This window comes from Centropristis striata, chromosome 9, assembly GCF_030273125.1.
Source record: "Centropristis striata isolate RG_2023a ecotype Rhode Island chromosome 9, C.striata_1.0, whole genome shotgun sequence".
Lineage (NCBI taxonomy): Eukaryota > Metazoa > Chordata > Actinopteri > Perciformes > Serranidae > Centropristis > Centropristis striata.
The window spans coordinates 6,767,377-6,784,321 of NC_081525.1; the positions used below are offsets into that span (position 1 = coordinate 6,767,377).

The following is a 16,945-nucleotide window of genomic DNA, read 5'->3' on the forward strand; positions in this document are numbered from 1 at the left end:
ATTGTGAGGTTACAAAACTAACTAAAACTAACTAAAATTATAGTGAAAATGGCCTTAGTTTTCGTCTTTGTCAACTTTTTTCATACATAAACCTTTTTGGTTGATATGAAATAAATTTCATCTATTTGGTTTTATGACTTAATAACCTGAGATGGATAAGGCAAAAGAAATAAAAGCAACATTTATTGTGACCCTTTTTGAATCTTGCACCCAACAAATACCCCATTACAAATAAACTTAAACTAACACTAAAACTAATAAAAACTAAACTAAAACTATGCATTTTCCAAATATAAAAACTAATTAAAACTAGCAAACTGACTCTAAAAATGAATTAAAACTAACTGAATCAACCCTTAATAGGGCACTCATTGAAATACTTGCAAATTCCAAATTTCAACCCTAGAGAATATAGGAGGATATTACATACTGCCAGATGTGTAAAAAAAAAACATACGGACCTGGGGCAGGGGGGTAATATTTTGAGAAAAAAAGTTTGCGAGATTAAGGTGTCAAAAAAAAAAATTTGCGAGATTATGAGATTTAAAGTGGTTACAAAAGTTGTTTTTTTCCCCACTTTTGTCTCATAAATCTGCTACTTTTTTCGAGCAGATTTGCCACTTTAAATCTCTTAAATCTGCACATTTTTTTTGGCACTTTAATCTAGTAAATTTGGAACTCTTTCCCCAACCTCCCCCCAGTTTGTATTTTTATTTTTATTCATACTTGGCCTTAATATGCCGTCAAAGTCAAGTTCTCCTAGTACAAGTCCATGTGGTTCTACGACCAAACAGAGAGACATGGGGACCTCATTTTGATATCCAATGAAGTTACCAAATATAGTTCTTTGCCCGATAAAGGGTTAAAAAAAAATCACAACGAAATTAAAACTAAAACTAATGAAAAACCCAAAACTAATAAAACCTTGGTCTCTGACTCACTATTACGCTCCCTCCACAGTATCGGGCCTGGTGGAAGGAAAGCAACATTTACTGTGACCTTTTTGAATCTTGCACCCAACAAATACCCCATTACAAATAAACTTAAACTAACATTAAAACTAATAAAAACTAAACTAAAACTACGCATTTTCCAAATATAAAAACAAATTAAAACGAGCAAACTCACTTGAATTAAAACTAACTGAATAAAAAAAAAAAAAATTCACAACGAAATTAAAACTAAAACTAATGAAAAACCCAAAACTAATATAACCTTGGTCTCTGACTCACTATTACGCTCCCTCCACAGTATCGGGCCTGGTGGAAGGACCGATATGGGAAGAACTCGTTCAACGACGAGGAGGAGATCGAAACTCTTTTTGCTAAGAAATCCAACAGCAGCAACACCTTCACACCCAGCATCCCTCCTGCACCGGGCACAAGGGGCACCTGAAGAACTGTCTTCTGTCCTGAACTGAAGCAGCTGAGGGACTGGTAGACCATTAAACCCACTGAGACCAGACCAGCCTTCATCCTCGATCCTGCAGAGAAAAGACACAGCAGGAACTTTGTTGTGTATCGATATGATATGTTGCACCTCATGTTTTGGCTGTGGAGTCATGTGAACGGGGGAATTTTTATGTCCTTATCTCTCTCCCCGTCGTCATGTCATGTCCTCGCCTCTAACTGTCAAAACAACATGCAAGGGCAGTCAAGCACAAAACCAAGGAAACATGTACATGCAGTCCACAGCGTGAACACACATTTAGCAGCGTTCACCCTCCCTGTTAGTTACGTTATGCTGTGTCTTCTACTTGAAATATGAGTATTACTTTCTATAGACGTTGTGGGAGCTGAAGAATACTGTATCTTCCAGTAAAACACTATCACAAGCAATATTTATTTATTTATTCATCACTGTGTTATTCCTTCATGTTTATTTTTGTTTGTGTTGTTTGTAAGTGTGCAGGGTCTAATTAAGACTGTGTCATTATAGAAAGGATTAACAAGTAAATTATGATAACTTCATAGTTCATAACTTCATTTTTCTCAAGTAATTTTGCATTTTAGGGGAGACACTATAAGTGAATATTGTTACAATTTTAACCATAAGACCATCATGAAACTTCCAGAGGTGATTACTAATATTTCCGCTTATTTTTTGCATTAAAAGTTTTCTGAAATGTTTCTTTTCAAACATGCAAATGAGACATTGTCATATGATAAAATATGCTAATTTGCATACATGTTCTGAACCAACAGTTTGTCCAGGTGCTCTGTAAACACATTGCTCACAGACAGAGTGAACATTGGATAAATTGTTCACAATTCTCATTTCATTTTGTTGACATATTCAGTTTATAGGTTTTAAGAGAGGGAATTTGAGGATATTTCTTTCTAGCACTCCATAAATCAGAAAATACTGTCAACAGCCATAAAGAAAAAACCCAATTTCCCTCATATTATAAGGTATCGAAAAATAAAGTTATTAATTATATATAAACAAACCTGTCTGTAAAAACCTTCGTTTAGGAACTAAACTGGAAAATGTGGTGAATGTAAGTGCTGCTGAAGTAGAAATTTCTGGCTTTAAAGGTACATTTTCTAAAATTCCACACATTTTTTAAAGACACAGGTGTCGCCATTCCCCTGTTGATTACTCACATTAAAGACAATATTTTTTTGTATTACAGGTTTTCTGAAATGTAATGTTTTAAAATGCACGGCTAACTTTTGGTAAATTTAGGAGAAATCTACACACATAAATAGAGAAATTGCACTAAAATAAACACCTAAATGTATATTTTTGAAGTTTTCTTTCCATTAGTCTAATTAAATAAACTTTATGGAACCAGTGCGTGAAAAAACAAACATGTTTTTACGTGTTGTGATTTGTCTTTTCTTTAATGAAATCCATTGACCTGTTTATGGATTTAATTCATTGAGTGGCAGTGGCTTCAGGACCCCAAAAAAGATCAGAAAGATTAAAAAAATAAATAAAAAAAGACATATTTCTGCAACACAAAATGTTATTATGTTTTAGATTTGCTTGTGAATGACTGGATTATTTTAGGCCTTTAACAAGGAAGAAATCTGTCTTTGGTTGAACTGGTCTCAAGTGGTCAGTAGTGTAAGAAGAGTTTGGAAGTTAAAGTATCATGTAAAAGTACTCCATTACACATAAACATCCTGATGCGTTCATGTAACTTCTTCAACCTCTGTCTCTATCTATCTATCTGTCTATCTATCTATCTATCTATCTATCTATCTATCTATCTATCTATCTATCTATCTATCTATCTATCTATCTATCTATCTATCTATCCATCTATATTTATAAACATATATATGTAATATATATATATGTTATATATAAATAATATGTAATGTTATTGAGATATAGAGAGATTGTGGTTATTGTATTTTGTACAGAGCTTTAAAAATTCTGTAAGCTCCCAACAACTCCATGGACCCTAGACAGTGGTGGAAAAGTACTTTGTAAGTATCTTTGATTTGAGTAAAAAGCAGTAATACTACAGTGTAAAATGACTGTTTTCAAAATCTTACTTGAGTAAAAGGATCAGCATCAAAATAAACACACCAAAAGTAGTACTCGTTATGCAAAATGTCCCAAGTCAGAACAAACTGTATTATACAATTGAATTTTTGATGCTGTCATGTGTTCATCACTGGTGGAGCTAAGTTAAAAATACTTTATATGATGCTGGGTAGCTTAATCCATAACAGCACATCCTAACTTCTTTCCTTTTTTTTTATTGTGTATTCATAATCTGTAATTTGTACAGTGACTAATGTTGTGAGTAAAAATGACAATATTTACCTGCTACAGCGCTTGATTAAATGTATTTAGTAACTTTTCACCACTGACTGTAGACTATAACCTTTAGTAAAGTTACTATATGATGTAAAATTAAAAAAAAAAAAAATCAGTTACAAGCAAAATCCTGCATTCAAAATCTTACCAAATTTAATTATTTGTATTAATCCATAACAGTATCTCATCATTTATTATTTTTTATTGTGCATAAAAAATCCGGACTGTAGCCAAAGTTATGAGTAAAAGGTACAATATTTACCCGAGAGATGTAGTAAACTGGAAGTAGAAAGCACCTTCAAATGGAAATACTCAAACAAAGGTGCACAAAGTTTACACAATAACTTATTTTATGGTAATTTCTGTGTGACAGACACATGACACACAGTTTATAATAACCTTATCAGTTTAATTGTCTGTGGTATCACCACGGTTCTTCTTTATAATCTTCCAGTGGCAACAAACTAAATGTTTTGTGCGCATCACTTCTGCAGCAGGACCACTTTGTAGTAACTTTTCGTAAAGCTTTATCATTTCAAAGAATTGTTTTCGTCTCCGAGCCATGATTTTCCACGTGTACGGGTTGTGTGACACTGTGTGACTGACTGACGCCGGCAGGGTTTCCCCCGGTGTCTTACTGGAGATCTGCCACTGTGTGCGCGCTGATAAGCTTCACAGGAGAGAGAGAGAGAGAGAGAGAGAGAGAGAGAGAGAGAGAGAGAGAGAGAGAGAGAGAGAGAGGCAGGTGCGTCCTCCTCAGCATCTCCCGGCTCTGTCTCCGCCCTCCCGCAGCGCGCTATAGGCTGCATGATTTAAGCGCGACCGCCGTAATGATGAGGGCTTTCTGAGACTGATTGATTCCAAAACTTGACGGGTTTCGAGTTTCACAGGTAAGAGCAGCTCCACATGCGCCACCAAAGCGCACATTTAGACTGCGTGGGAGATCAGTGAGTCTTAGCCTACTGAGCGTGGATCTGCTAAACTTGCACCACTTTCACAACACATTGCACTGACTGCTGCACCACAGCGAGTTTAACAGAGGACCGTTTTGTTGTTTGGACAGAGATGAACGCAGAGGTGGATTACGGAGGCTCCGGCAGCAGCGGGAACGGGAAGCTGCGCCAGTGGCTCATCGAGCAGGTGGACTGCGGAAAATACCCGGGTCTGGTGTGGGAGAACGACGAGAAGAGCATCTTCAGGATACCGTGGAAACACGCCGGGAAACAGGACTACAACCGCGACGAGGATGCCGCGCTTTTCAAGGTAAGAGACCCGCATCTCCCTCCGGACTCTGAACTCACTTTCAGAATAAAAGTAGAAATAATAATGGCTGAAGACTAACGCACACATTCAAATGCTTGAAGACAAGTGCGTAAAAGGAAATGTCCACAGGCAAAATAACCCTTTTTTCTTTAGCTTGCAATAAACTTTTACCGAAACTTTTATAAAGTGGCCTACAAAGTTTCGGTCCCCACACCTCCTTCTGATAAAACTATATAATTGACGATGAAAAAGAGAAGGAAATGGATCCACAAAGTAACAAAACACGTCATTTAAATGTGTTTTACACATATTAAAAGATATATAATGGGAGACTATGAGAAAGAACAATTATATAGCCTATATTTGATCATAATGCTTCTCACAAAGTTTAATATCTAAATTTTTTTGTCAGATTTAATATATTTAGCATTAAATATTTTTTATTACATAATGCATGGTCTTTCTGTATAGCTAAAAAATGTGCAATAAATATAAGGCTACAAAATTTTCTTTCTATTATCGATTAGGGTGTTCATTACTTTGATGAAGGTTTCAATGTCAGAAAAAAAATTCCCCAGAGATACATATGACTTCTTTAAGATGCTTTTTTTTTTATGTCTAAACCAAAGTTTAGAGTCATATAATATAATAAAAAACAGGGTTTCTTTACATTTGACTCATTAAGAATTGTTTCTGAGTCATTCTGTACTGGTGGACTACTTTAAGGACTCATTATTTTATCTCTCTCTATATAAATAAACTTGCCTTTTCTTGAGGATGTCTCCAGGCTCTGAGACACGTGCTGCAGCTCAGTGTGGAGAGCTCTCATCATCTCAGGATAAACTTTAGTAACTACTTTACTACTACTAAACTACTACTTTAGGTTTTTTTTTAAGTTTTACCTGTGACCTGTGTGCAGGCCTGGGCGCTGTTCAAAGGCAAGTTTCGGGAGGGCATCGACAAGCCGGACCCGCCGACCTGGAAGACCCGCCTCCGCTGCGCCCTCAACAAGAGCAATGACTTTGAGGAGCTTGTGGAGAGAAGCCAGCTGGACATCTCAGACCCGTACAAAGTGTACCGCATCATCCCTGAGGGCGCCAAGAAAAGTCAGTCCCTCCTCAAACACCTCACCTGTCAAACAATACAGATTTTTAAACAGGGTATTTTTTTTGGCACAGCATGAATAATTGACAATGCAGCATAAAGATTTGAAGTGATAATGTTAACTAAACGGGATGAACTTTTCTTGTCACGGTGACTGGTTTTATCAGATAAAGCTGGAAATTATCTTCAGTGATTGATAAAGGTCACTGACTTCTCAGAGCAGTGATGAACCTTTGAACAAACCACCAGTGAAGGTCATGCTGCATAAATAATGTCAGCATGCAGATGTGTTAAGGTTTGTTCTCTTCTGTGTTGCCTTCAGGACCCAGACAGGAGGACAGCCCTCTGAGTCCGATGAGCTATCAGGTGCACTCCCCCTATCCTGCCCTGCAGACTCAGGTGATTTTCATACACATGGAAATGAGAGAGAGAGACAGAGAGAGAGAGAGAGAGAGAGAGAGAGAGAGAGAGAGAGAGAGCAGAGAGGGAGAAAGAGAAAGAGGTTGGATGTGCAACAGAAACAGTGGATGAGTAAGCAAACCTTGCATGCCTAAATGACTTCGGCTGCACCAGATGCCATGTAGCAGGTTTCTGAGTTGCATCCCAAAGTCTTAGTGACGGTGACTTCAAGTGCTGTTGGAAATGCCGAAATCACAAGTCCAATTTGTCAATATTTACATTATTTGGATGCTGCTTTACATTCTGATGCTTGCACATTAAGTTAACTTGAAACTGTTATGTTCATTTTGCACTAAAGTTAGTAATAAAATGAGAAAATACTCATTTATCAAGTTTGAAAATACTCAGAAAGATACATTTACCATGTGGATATTTCATATTGACTATTTATTTATTGAATTAGCAGAAACCACACAGGAATATAATTCTGGTTGACAAATAATAAATTCCCTGATTTAATTTAATTTGTCATTTTATAATTTTTTTGTCTAAAAATTGTTTTAAAATAGGGACTATAAAGATATTGAAAAAAAGGACTGTGTTTACAAACAAACACAACCTTAATATTAAAAATTAAAATATATTAAATAAGTTTTAAAATGTTTTAGCATAATTTTTATCTCGTCGTGAGCCTCAATGCACTACATTTACACACGACTCTTCAGTTGCACAAGTCTTGACAAGAAAATAAATAAAACAAACTCAATGAAACTTCATATTTGAAACCTGTGTCCGGGACGATTAACTTTGCACGTTGAACTGACTGTGTGTGTGTCTGTCTACAGGTGCCACAGTACATGCCCACATCAGAGTGTGGCTGGAGAGATTACTGTCAGGAGCAGGCCTCGCTGCCTGAGCTGCCCTTCACTCAGTGTCCCTGTCCTCCCCGCAGCCTGCCGTGGCAGGGCCCGCCCATGGAGAATGGTACGGGACTCAGTATTCACATATAAGCATCAGCATCCTCTGCAGTGCACAGTGCTTTGCACACGTTAATGTTTTTCTTTTTTTTAAATTTTCTTTTATTACGGTTTAAGAACATATACATACATTCACAAACATACATATTGACAAACATTGGGAACATGAGGTCAGGAGAGGATGAAAACATAGAAACAATATATGCACATACCTATTTGTTCATATGCATATACATGCAGTTACACACAGCATGTGGTACAATTGCTTGGGTGGAATATTTGCAACATTCGTTAATGGGCTAAAATAAAGGTCAATTTTTCCCAATGTCTTTCCCCCACAGTCTTTTGTAGCCTCAGGTTATATAGGTAGTTTGTTCCATATACGTTAATGTTTTTCTGTGTGTGTCTGTGTGTGTGTGTGTGTGCAGGATATCAGCTCCGAGCCTCTATATACTCGTACGGTCCTGCAGACAGCCAGCCCTCGCCTTTCACACTGGACGCCGGCATCAGATCAGCAGAGGCGTTCTCAGGTAAACAAACACTTTCATTTCACTTTTTCTCTCTGCACGCTAGGAAATCAGGAGGAGGAGGGGTACTGAGCTTCAGATCTTGTTAAACGGTAGAATCCTTTAAACAAAACCATAAATAAAGGTAGTACTTTTAATGGCTGCACTGCAAAAAAGGGGGGTCTAAAAACAAGATAAAAGCTGAGGGAATTTATCTTGCTACATGGACAGATAATTTCACTTGAATTAGGATTGTTAAATCTAGAAATAAGCATGTTGAACACTTAAAAAACTTTTTTTAAATCATATTTTTCATGCAGAATAACTTATTTCTATTTTCTGAGCAAATTTATGGTAAACACAAGATGTAAAGTGGGAATTTTGCATGATTGTTTGTGGAGAAACTAAAAAAATTTTTTAACAGATCTGTCGCTCAAAACAACAAATCATCCATTTTATCGATTTGATCAAATCGTATGAGTGTAACTCGACTAAGAATTTCTTTAGTCAAAGGACAGCCCTAAACACTTTTTACATAAAATATAAACACCTAGAAATATCATAATGTGCAACATAATATGCACAAGACTATGCTTCGTTTATGGTCAAGTGCAAAGACATAGATAAAGATGCAGGCATATTTAAGTTTAAGAGAGGATTTGGGGTAAATCCCCCTCCCTCAAGTAAAAAAAAATACACTCACTGACCTAATGAGGGCGCCATAAATAATGAAAAAATAATTTTTGTTTCTTACATTTGTGCATGATTCCGTATCATTATTTGCATCGACCCTGTGAGCTAGCGTTACTGTTCGTCAGGTTTATGGAGGCAGCGGCTGTGTTTCTTTCAGCTAGATTCGGTTATAAACGCCCCCTAGTGGCCAGAAATAAATAAATAAACGCAGCTTTAATAAGAATAAGAATGAAATCGAATGGCAATATTTTTTATAAAAGAAGTGCTTTAAAACACTGACTTGACTGATGATGGCTCTAAAGCACATTAAGCGGAGGGTAAAAGTACTAACACGATTGCTCCACTCAGCTGATGCCACAACAATACAACCATTCAAACACCGTCCACCTTGTTTGTTCAGCTCAGTGTTTACCTGTCTACTGCGACAGGCCAGAGAATGCAAACCTTATGCTGCAGCGACATGCAGGGCAATATTATAATTTTTCGCATGAGAAACAGCTTATATGAAAACATAATCACCTATCAATAGCTTAAGAAGTAAGTGAAGACCCAACATCTGGTAAGATTAGCAAGTTTAAGCAAGTTCCTGGTTTCTCACATCACACCAGACTGAATTAACCAATCAGAAGCCAGTCCTAAACTGTCTTAAAGACGCAGCTGCAAATATTCAACATGTAAATATGTAAATAATAAATATGCAACATAAATACACAAACAGCCAACTGATGAAAATGATAACATTGTAAAAGCATCTTTTAGTAAATTATCTCAAATATAAATTATATTAACTTCTGAACCTTCTTAACCTTACACAGTGAATGCTTACCTGCGATCACAGTGCTAGAAGCTCAAATTTGTATTTTTGGTAGACAGCGAAGTCATTGCAGAAAATCACCTGGTACTTCAGAGGAGGTTGGAGTAGATCCTTGAAACAGAGGAGCTTGAAAGGGCAAAAAGTTTGGCATTTTTTCTTGATGATTGATTATAAAAATGAATTTTCTGCCAGCCATCAAATCAATTATAACCTTGATCGTATTTAAATGTATTTAGAGCCAAACACAGAGCCAGAATCTTGACCCTGATTGATGGATGTGACATGTTTGAAATGTGATGTGATGTTGCAAATAAATTCACAAAGACAACATACTGAACAGAGAAACCTGTAAAAACATGAATGTGACCTTTACCTGTGTCCTCTCCTCCATCAGACTTCCGCATGCACGTGTCTGTATACATCCGGGACACTCTGGTGAGGGAGTTGACCACCTCCAGTCCAGAGGGGTGCCACATCACTCCGTGCTCCTCAGAGGAGAAGCACTACCTGACGCCTGGAGGTCCTGAGGTGGTGGTCCTGCCTGTGGACAGTCTATTAGCCCAGAGGAGGCCGGACGAGTGTCCCCCGAGTCCGCCGTCCATCCTGGACAGGGGAGTGTTACTGTGGATGCGCCCAGACGGACTCTACGCCCGAAGGCTGTGTCAGTCCAGAGTGTACTGGCAGGGAGGACTGTCCCAGTACGGAGACAAGCCCAACAAACTGGAGCGAGAGGTCCCCTGTAGACTCCTTCACACGCAGGACTGCCTGGCAGGTGAGACAGCAGGGAAGGCCTGAAACTATGTCGGGTTTAGTTTCCTAAAGCCCCTAAAGCTCAACACATCCAAAAATATTCAATTTACAGCAATATTAAATTAAATATTTACATTTAAGAGGCAGAAACCAGCAAACCAGCATATAAAATATAAATTATAAGCAATTCATTAGCAGATAGAGTATGTTTGCTTGCATTCTTTAAAATTAAAGCATGTCATACATCATGCTGTTGAGGGGCTGTAGAGCAGTAAACAACAAATTACTACGTAAAGAGATAGTGGAGTGATGGTTTCTTACCAGAGAATGAAGTCACGCTCCCTTTGTGCGTTTAAATCCGAACTTCTGTTGTGGTAACTGGTCCGGTTCAGAGTCCCTGTGTGTGTCCAACTAGCTGTTGTAGAAGCATTTTGGTTTCCACTTAGTTAGTGACATTAGCAATGTTTTTGCCTTCAAAAACATATTGCAGTAGAGAAGAGTTGAGCAACATATTTTTAATTTTGATGGACTAACACAAAAGTTAGAAATAAATCTGTTTCCCTAAACTTGATAAAACAACTAATTGTCTCAGCACATAAAATATTCAACAAGATGTTTAACCAATTTCTAAAGTTGTCACTATAGACAGAAATGACATATCTCATTTAGTAAAACACAAGAAAAATATGAAGATGTATCACAAATATCAGAAAGAAACACCAACATATATTGACATAACGAATATGGTAAAAGATGTCAAGAAATTGTGTAAATTGAGGAAGGAGAATGGCCTTTCTAGCTATTATTTTCTATGTTAGGGAATGTGTTTCAACTTGAAACACAGGTGGAAATGTGTTTAATAGTACAGGAGATTAAATATTTTATAATCCAGATTGTTGCAAGAGTTTTTGGGGATTCTGGAAATACTTTTAGAAGAATGGAAAGTGTTGTGAATCAGCCTTCTGAGCTCACTTTTCAGATGATTGAATGCTTGAATGCAATGTTCATGAAGAAATAGGCGGAGCTAACTGGGGCTAGAGCTATAGCAGTGCAGGTGTCATTTCTTTAAAAGTTGTTTGTGTTTTTCCCAAGTGTCTATACTCTAAACTGTCCGTGAGAAAACCCACAGCTCATTTACTGTAAGTCACTTTTGGATAAATGTCATAGTACAAGTACAAAACTTAAGACAAACAAATCCCCCCAATACCACTGTGTGTTAACCACAACAACTGCGGCAGACAAACTTCTTTTCTTAAAGTAGTATTTCACGATGAGGTGGCAGTCACATGACTTCTTCACAACCACATCATCCCCGCCCACATGCTCCTCCAGTCCCAGCTGTGTAAAAAAAAAAAGTCTGACAGCTAATAGTATTTGCATACCTGGTGTGACCAGGACTTTCCATTCGAATCACCCCAAAGGTCATGCCACTTCAAGAGAAATTCTCCTGAATTCATTTAAATAAGTATGTATTTTCAGACATCTAATGATTTCCTCTTTCCTCACCATCAGAGATCCAGAGTTATGGGATCCACGGTCGGCCGCTGCCTCGTTTCCAGGTCGTGCTGAGTTTTGGAGATGATTGTCTGGACCCGCAGAGACAAAGACAGACCCTCTCAGTCCAGGTGACTGTCCACACTGTGATACTAGCTGCTGCATTTATACTGTGTTAAAATACAGTTTATTTAGCCCTGCTTCACATCTCCTCACAGCACTTTCATGTTTTGTCATTTTGCACCATTAAAAATGTGGTTTGAAAAGTGAGAAATAGGATTTGAAAGTTAAAACCGAAGATTTGAAAGTCTGTCTTCACAGTCATAATGTTTCAAGACTTTAAATTTAGCTTCTGGACGTTTAGTTTCCGAAGATTCAGCTCGAGCCTGGTTCCAGATCTCTGAATCACTGCTCACATCTGTGATTTGTCTTCTCAGAGGAAATGAATGAGCATTTCAGCCTGATTAATGGACTCATGTAACCTTTGAAAGAATCAGATCTGCTCTGAATGATGGCATTTCTGACAGTTTTAACCTGGGAAGATCTGAAACCCAGAAAAAAAGAGAGAAACAAACTAACAAATTGGTGGTTCAACAATTGTGCTCTAGACTTTACATTTTTTACACTTTTACATTAGTATAACAGTTTGATAATCAGGCTAAATAGCCAGTTTGTTCTAACTTCATCATTCAGTCTGACATAGTGTTCATGTTTCTAACATGTGGGAGGGTTTTTTATTTTAACGAGTGATGCATTTATCCCGATGGCATCATCCTCCACGGACACAGCAGTTGCAGCAGCGTTTTTTCATGTCAATCAAAAAAGAATGAAACAATGCAGATTAGAGCTGCACAAATTAGCTGATGAATCGATTTGTTGATCAACCGTGAAAATACCAAAAACACCAAACATTCCCAACATCCAGCCTCGATCAGGATAATTTGTTGCTTTTTTTGTCTTATGTCAAATGAATATTTTTGTGTTTTGGAGTGTTGGTCAGGGAAAACAAGATTTTTTTTTAGCTTAATCTAGAAAACAAATGGAAGACAAATCAGTACTGTAAGATAGGACTGTGCATCTTCAGTGGTTTCACTATTCGATTCGATTCGATTCGATTCGATTCGATTCCTCGATGCATCATGATGCCTTACATCCTAGATTTTTTTACATTACAACACATGGTTACCTCAATAAATACTACTGGTCTGATAAAAGTGGGCTAACTTTTTATTATTTAGTTATTTAGTGCTTTACAAAGTGTATAGCCGACTTTTGGAGTCAAGTTGTAACTTCTAACAACTTCCTACTGCTCTAAGGACATTCCTGATAACCAAGATTTCTGTAAACCAAAATAAATAGTATAGGCCTAACCTACTACCCACATTATCTGTCTGATTATCGATTATCAATTATGGACTGTCACTGCATCGATACAATTATTTTCAATGCCCCTACTGTAAAAAGCCATAATGGTAATGAAGAGGTTTTATTTCTGTAGGTCGATCTATAACAATAAACAAACATGTCATGTGGTGCTTGTCGCAAGACCAAGTAATAAAAAAAAAAAGAATCAGAGGCCTGAACCATTATTCAGACCATCAATGTTGCCTTTTGCTAGAGCACAGGAAAGGTTTAACCTCCATAGTCCCCATTACAGATATTCTCCCTTTTAAAAGCTGAAACAAGTGGTTTAAAACCCTGCTAGACACATTCAGAAACTTTGAATGGAGGATGAGAATAAAAACATAATTCTTCACATTTGAAACAGTTTCTTCAAAATAATATTTACTTAAGCTCCACTCAATAGCTATCAAACATATGTCAGGGTCTTCCTCAGTGGTTGGAGACTCCTTTCAGGAGAAAGAGCATGCTTTACAGGTTGAAAGCTCTGGAAAAAGCTAGTAAATTGATTTTTTAAATTTTTTTTAAAATCAAACCTGAAATTCATTCCTGGAATTATAAGAACGCAGCTCCTACAGACTTTCATGTGTTATTTTTACACTTTCAAATCCTATTTTTCACTTCTCAAACCATAGTTTTTAACTAACTTTTTAATATTTAGATATTTTGGTTCTGATCTGAGCTCATAGAAACTATGCAGTGTAAAATGGTGACAGTTTAACTGACCTGTGTGACCTTCCTGTGTTTCAGGTGGAGCCGCTGTTTGCCAGGCAGCTCCTGTACTACGCCCAGCAGATGGGCGGCCACTACTACCGCAGCTACGAGCACCCGGGAGTCACGGACCACATAAACACCTCTGAGGATTACCAGAGGACCCTCACACATCACCACAGCAGCAGCCTGCAGGAGTGATCTTAGTAGGATCAAGTGACTGTTGAAAAAGATGCAGCAGTGAGCTTTGAAAGAGACAAGAGGACAAACTTGGACAGTGTTATACATACAAACGACGGACATTTAGTGACAGTAACTGTTTTCCCTGTAGGGTTCTGTGTGTGTTTGTCAGGGTGTGTGGCTGGAACAAAAGATGAAGTGTTATTTTTTCTTCCTTGCAGTATTTTGAACATTTTCTGTGCCGACTATGCAAAGAGAACTGACAGCTGATCTGATTGTACTGAAAAATGTTTGATGAATTTTAGTGCCTTTGGGAAATAGTTAAGACATTTGGGGAAATCTGGGGCTTTTTCCACTTTCTTTCCGAGTTATATGAGAAGATTGATTGATGCCACTCCCTAAACATGAAGCTGGAGCCAGCAGGCGGTTAGCATAGCTTAGCACAAAGACTGGAAACAGGAGGCCAACCAGAACCTTTACAGCTCACAATGTAACGCTCTATATTTTATTGTTAAATCCGAACAAAAAAGGGACAGACTATTGTCATTTTGTTTCATCTATATGAAAAAAGAAGATATAACGTGTTACATTGGACCATTAAAGTTGCTGTGTGAAATAGGGTTGCGATAGTATCTCAGGAAATTAATATTATTTATTATTATTATCAGTTACATTAACCCTTAAAAGGACTGAAAACAAGGTTATTTTTGGGAGGGATGAACAAATACTTTACTACAACTGAAACTTTAAACACTTTTTTAAAAATGAAAGTGTAGATAAGTATACGTATTATAGATAAGTAAATGTCCACAGTTTGATAATTGCCCTTTTTGACCCAGGCTAGCTGTTTCCCCCCTGTTTGCAGTCTGTATGCTAAGCTAAGCTAATTGTCTATATATCTTCTGTACAGGTGTGAGAGCGGCATTCACTCATTTAACTTTTTTTGTTGCTAGAAGACACTATTGATAACTTTTAGCACAGTAAATTATGAATGAAGTTTTGTGCCAGGCTGTGTTTGTGTGAGAAACTCTCAGGGAGCTGATTTTAGATAAGCTTTTTCAACTATATTTTGTATCAAATACATGCAGTTTCATGATATATTTTTAAATTTAAGTGTCATACATCAAATCTGAGAAAGAGCTGGCGTGAATGTTTTGAGCTTTTTTTTTGTTTTTTTTGTCTTGAAGGAGCATATTTCTGTTTTTATAAAAGCAATAAATGCCTTAAGTGCAAAGATCGACACCCTCTGTTCATAACTGTGTAAGCTCTTCGGGTAACATCAGTACTACGTGTGCTGCGTCTGAACAGGAAGTGTGGTTCAGATGCAGGATGAGGCTGGTTAATCAAACACTTCGTTATCACAAACAAATGTGATGACATCACGAGGGGAGGACGGAGGAGAGGAAGAGGTTGGCCACGCTTTCCGCGCTGCGCCGGAGAGAAAGCCTTCCTGGCTTCTGCTCACAGATTAGAGTCTGTTTCCACTTCCATGGAAAACAATCGCAACAAACCCACAAATACATTTGTCACCGCCACGATATAATTTACAAGAAAAGCAGGGAAGATGTCATCACTTGAAAAGGTTGCCTGTGAAAAACAACTAAGATAATTTACTCTGGAAACCAGTGACTGCTACTGGAACATTACAGTTCAAACAGTCTCAGTGAAGGAAACGACCCGAAAGACTTTAACTCGAATGTAAAATCAGACATTTCTTAGCAGAACATTAGCAAACACCTTGCAGGTTTTCTATAGCAGGTGGATCCTCAGCACCTCTTCATACAGTAACCTGTACAGCTACTAGTCATTTATTTCAATCACCCCAAATGTGATTGTTACATTTAGTTACACTAGTGCAGTGCCCGTAGGAAGTATGTATTCGTATAGTGGGAGATTAAGTAGATTTTTCAGTTACGGCCAAATGAGGTTGTGTGTGAAAGTGGGATTGTGTTGTGTGTGAAAGTGGAATGTACAATGAGGTACTAGATTGCATGTAAGTATCTCCTATCAAATGATTATGGGCATTACGCTAAGCAACATGAATGTCATCCCTGAATTACATAGTAATGCAACATAAGAAGTGAATAAAGCTAAATCTTCGCTTAGCATGCTAATCGCGCTACAACAATGTTTGCAACTCCATAAAACACTTACTTTTCATAAAGTACCAGACCATCCAGCACATACACATTGAACATTGATATTTGCTGGAAACTATTTGAATATTATTGGAAAATCGAACCTTGTAGCACACTTTAAAAACCTGAAAGATAGGTAGGCTAAATAGACAGATTCCAGAGCAAATTGTGTTACTGACCAGGTGTAGGCCTATCACACAATGGGGCGGAGCTCCCCTAAAAGGCGTCCGATCGGAAACAGTGCAATGCCGCAACACGTCCTACTTAAATAATGATGATATTTTGAAAAATTCAAAAATCGTGGATGCACACCTTCGTGCTATGTGCAAGCCACAAAAGAAATCTTAGGTCAGTCTGCCTAACGGTCTGCAAGAAATGCCCTAGACACACATCCCCAAACACACACACGCTGCTTGCTTTTATAGATGGATAGCAGCATTTCTGAGAATTACCATCCTGTTTTTCTTTGCAAATTTCAGGATTGACACAGGTTTTATTGCATGTTAGACTGTCTTTTTGAGTTTAAAGTCCATCTTGCTTTGTTCACATTGCTTTACATTGTAGGCAGTTGTTGCCAATACTGGAATATCAATGTTCTGAGTAGGATTTTCCCACCATTGAATCAGGTTTTCACCATCTGAAGGGACATTCTTGCACCATAGACTATATATAAAGATGGAAGGACTGGCAGTTTGCCAAAAGCGGAGCCAAAACAATGGCAAAACAATGCCAATCGTC

General features: G+C 37.7%; 2 protein-coding genes across 2 annotated transcripts in view; both read left to right on the top strand.

The window, feature by feature from the left end:
* LOC131978075 (dual specificity protein phosphatase 22-B-like) overlaps positions 1–2,102 on the top strand; it is a 12,620-nt gene extending 10,518 nt beyond the window's left edge. Inside the window, exon 7 of the mRNA XM_059341583.1 lies at positions 1,252–2,102. Coding sequence (XP_059197566.1) covers positions 1,252–1,395 — 144 coding nt within the window. The 3' untranslated portion in view covers positions 1,396–2,102. The remainder of the gene's footprint in view (positions 1–1,251) is intronic.
* Positions 2,103–4,842: 2,740 nt separating this feature from the next.
* Positions 4,843–15,311, top strand: irf4l (interferon regulatory factor 4 like). The gene is made up of 8 exons (XM_059341334.1): positions 4,843–5,040; positions 5,960–6,146; positions 6,440–6,543; positions 7,389–7,527; positions 7,949–8,050; positions 9,928–10,305; positions 11,796–11,908; positions 13,929–15,311. Exons 1-8 carry the CDS (start codon positions 4,843–4,845, stop codon positions 14,088–14,090), a joined length of 1,383 nt encoding a protein of 460 aa, XP_059197317.1. The 3' UTR covers positions 14,091–15,311.
* The last annotated feature ends 1,634 nt before the right edge of the window (positions 15,312–16,945 follow it).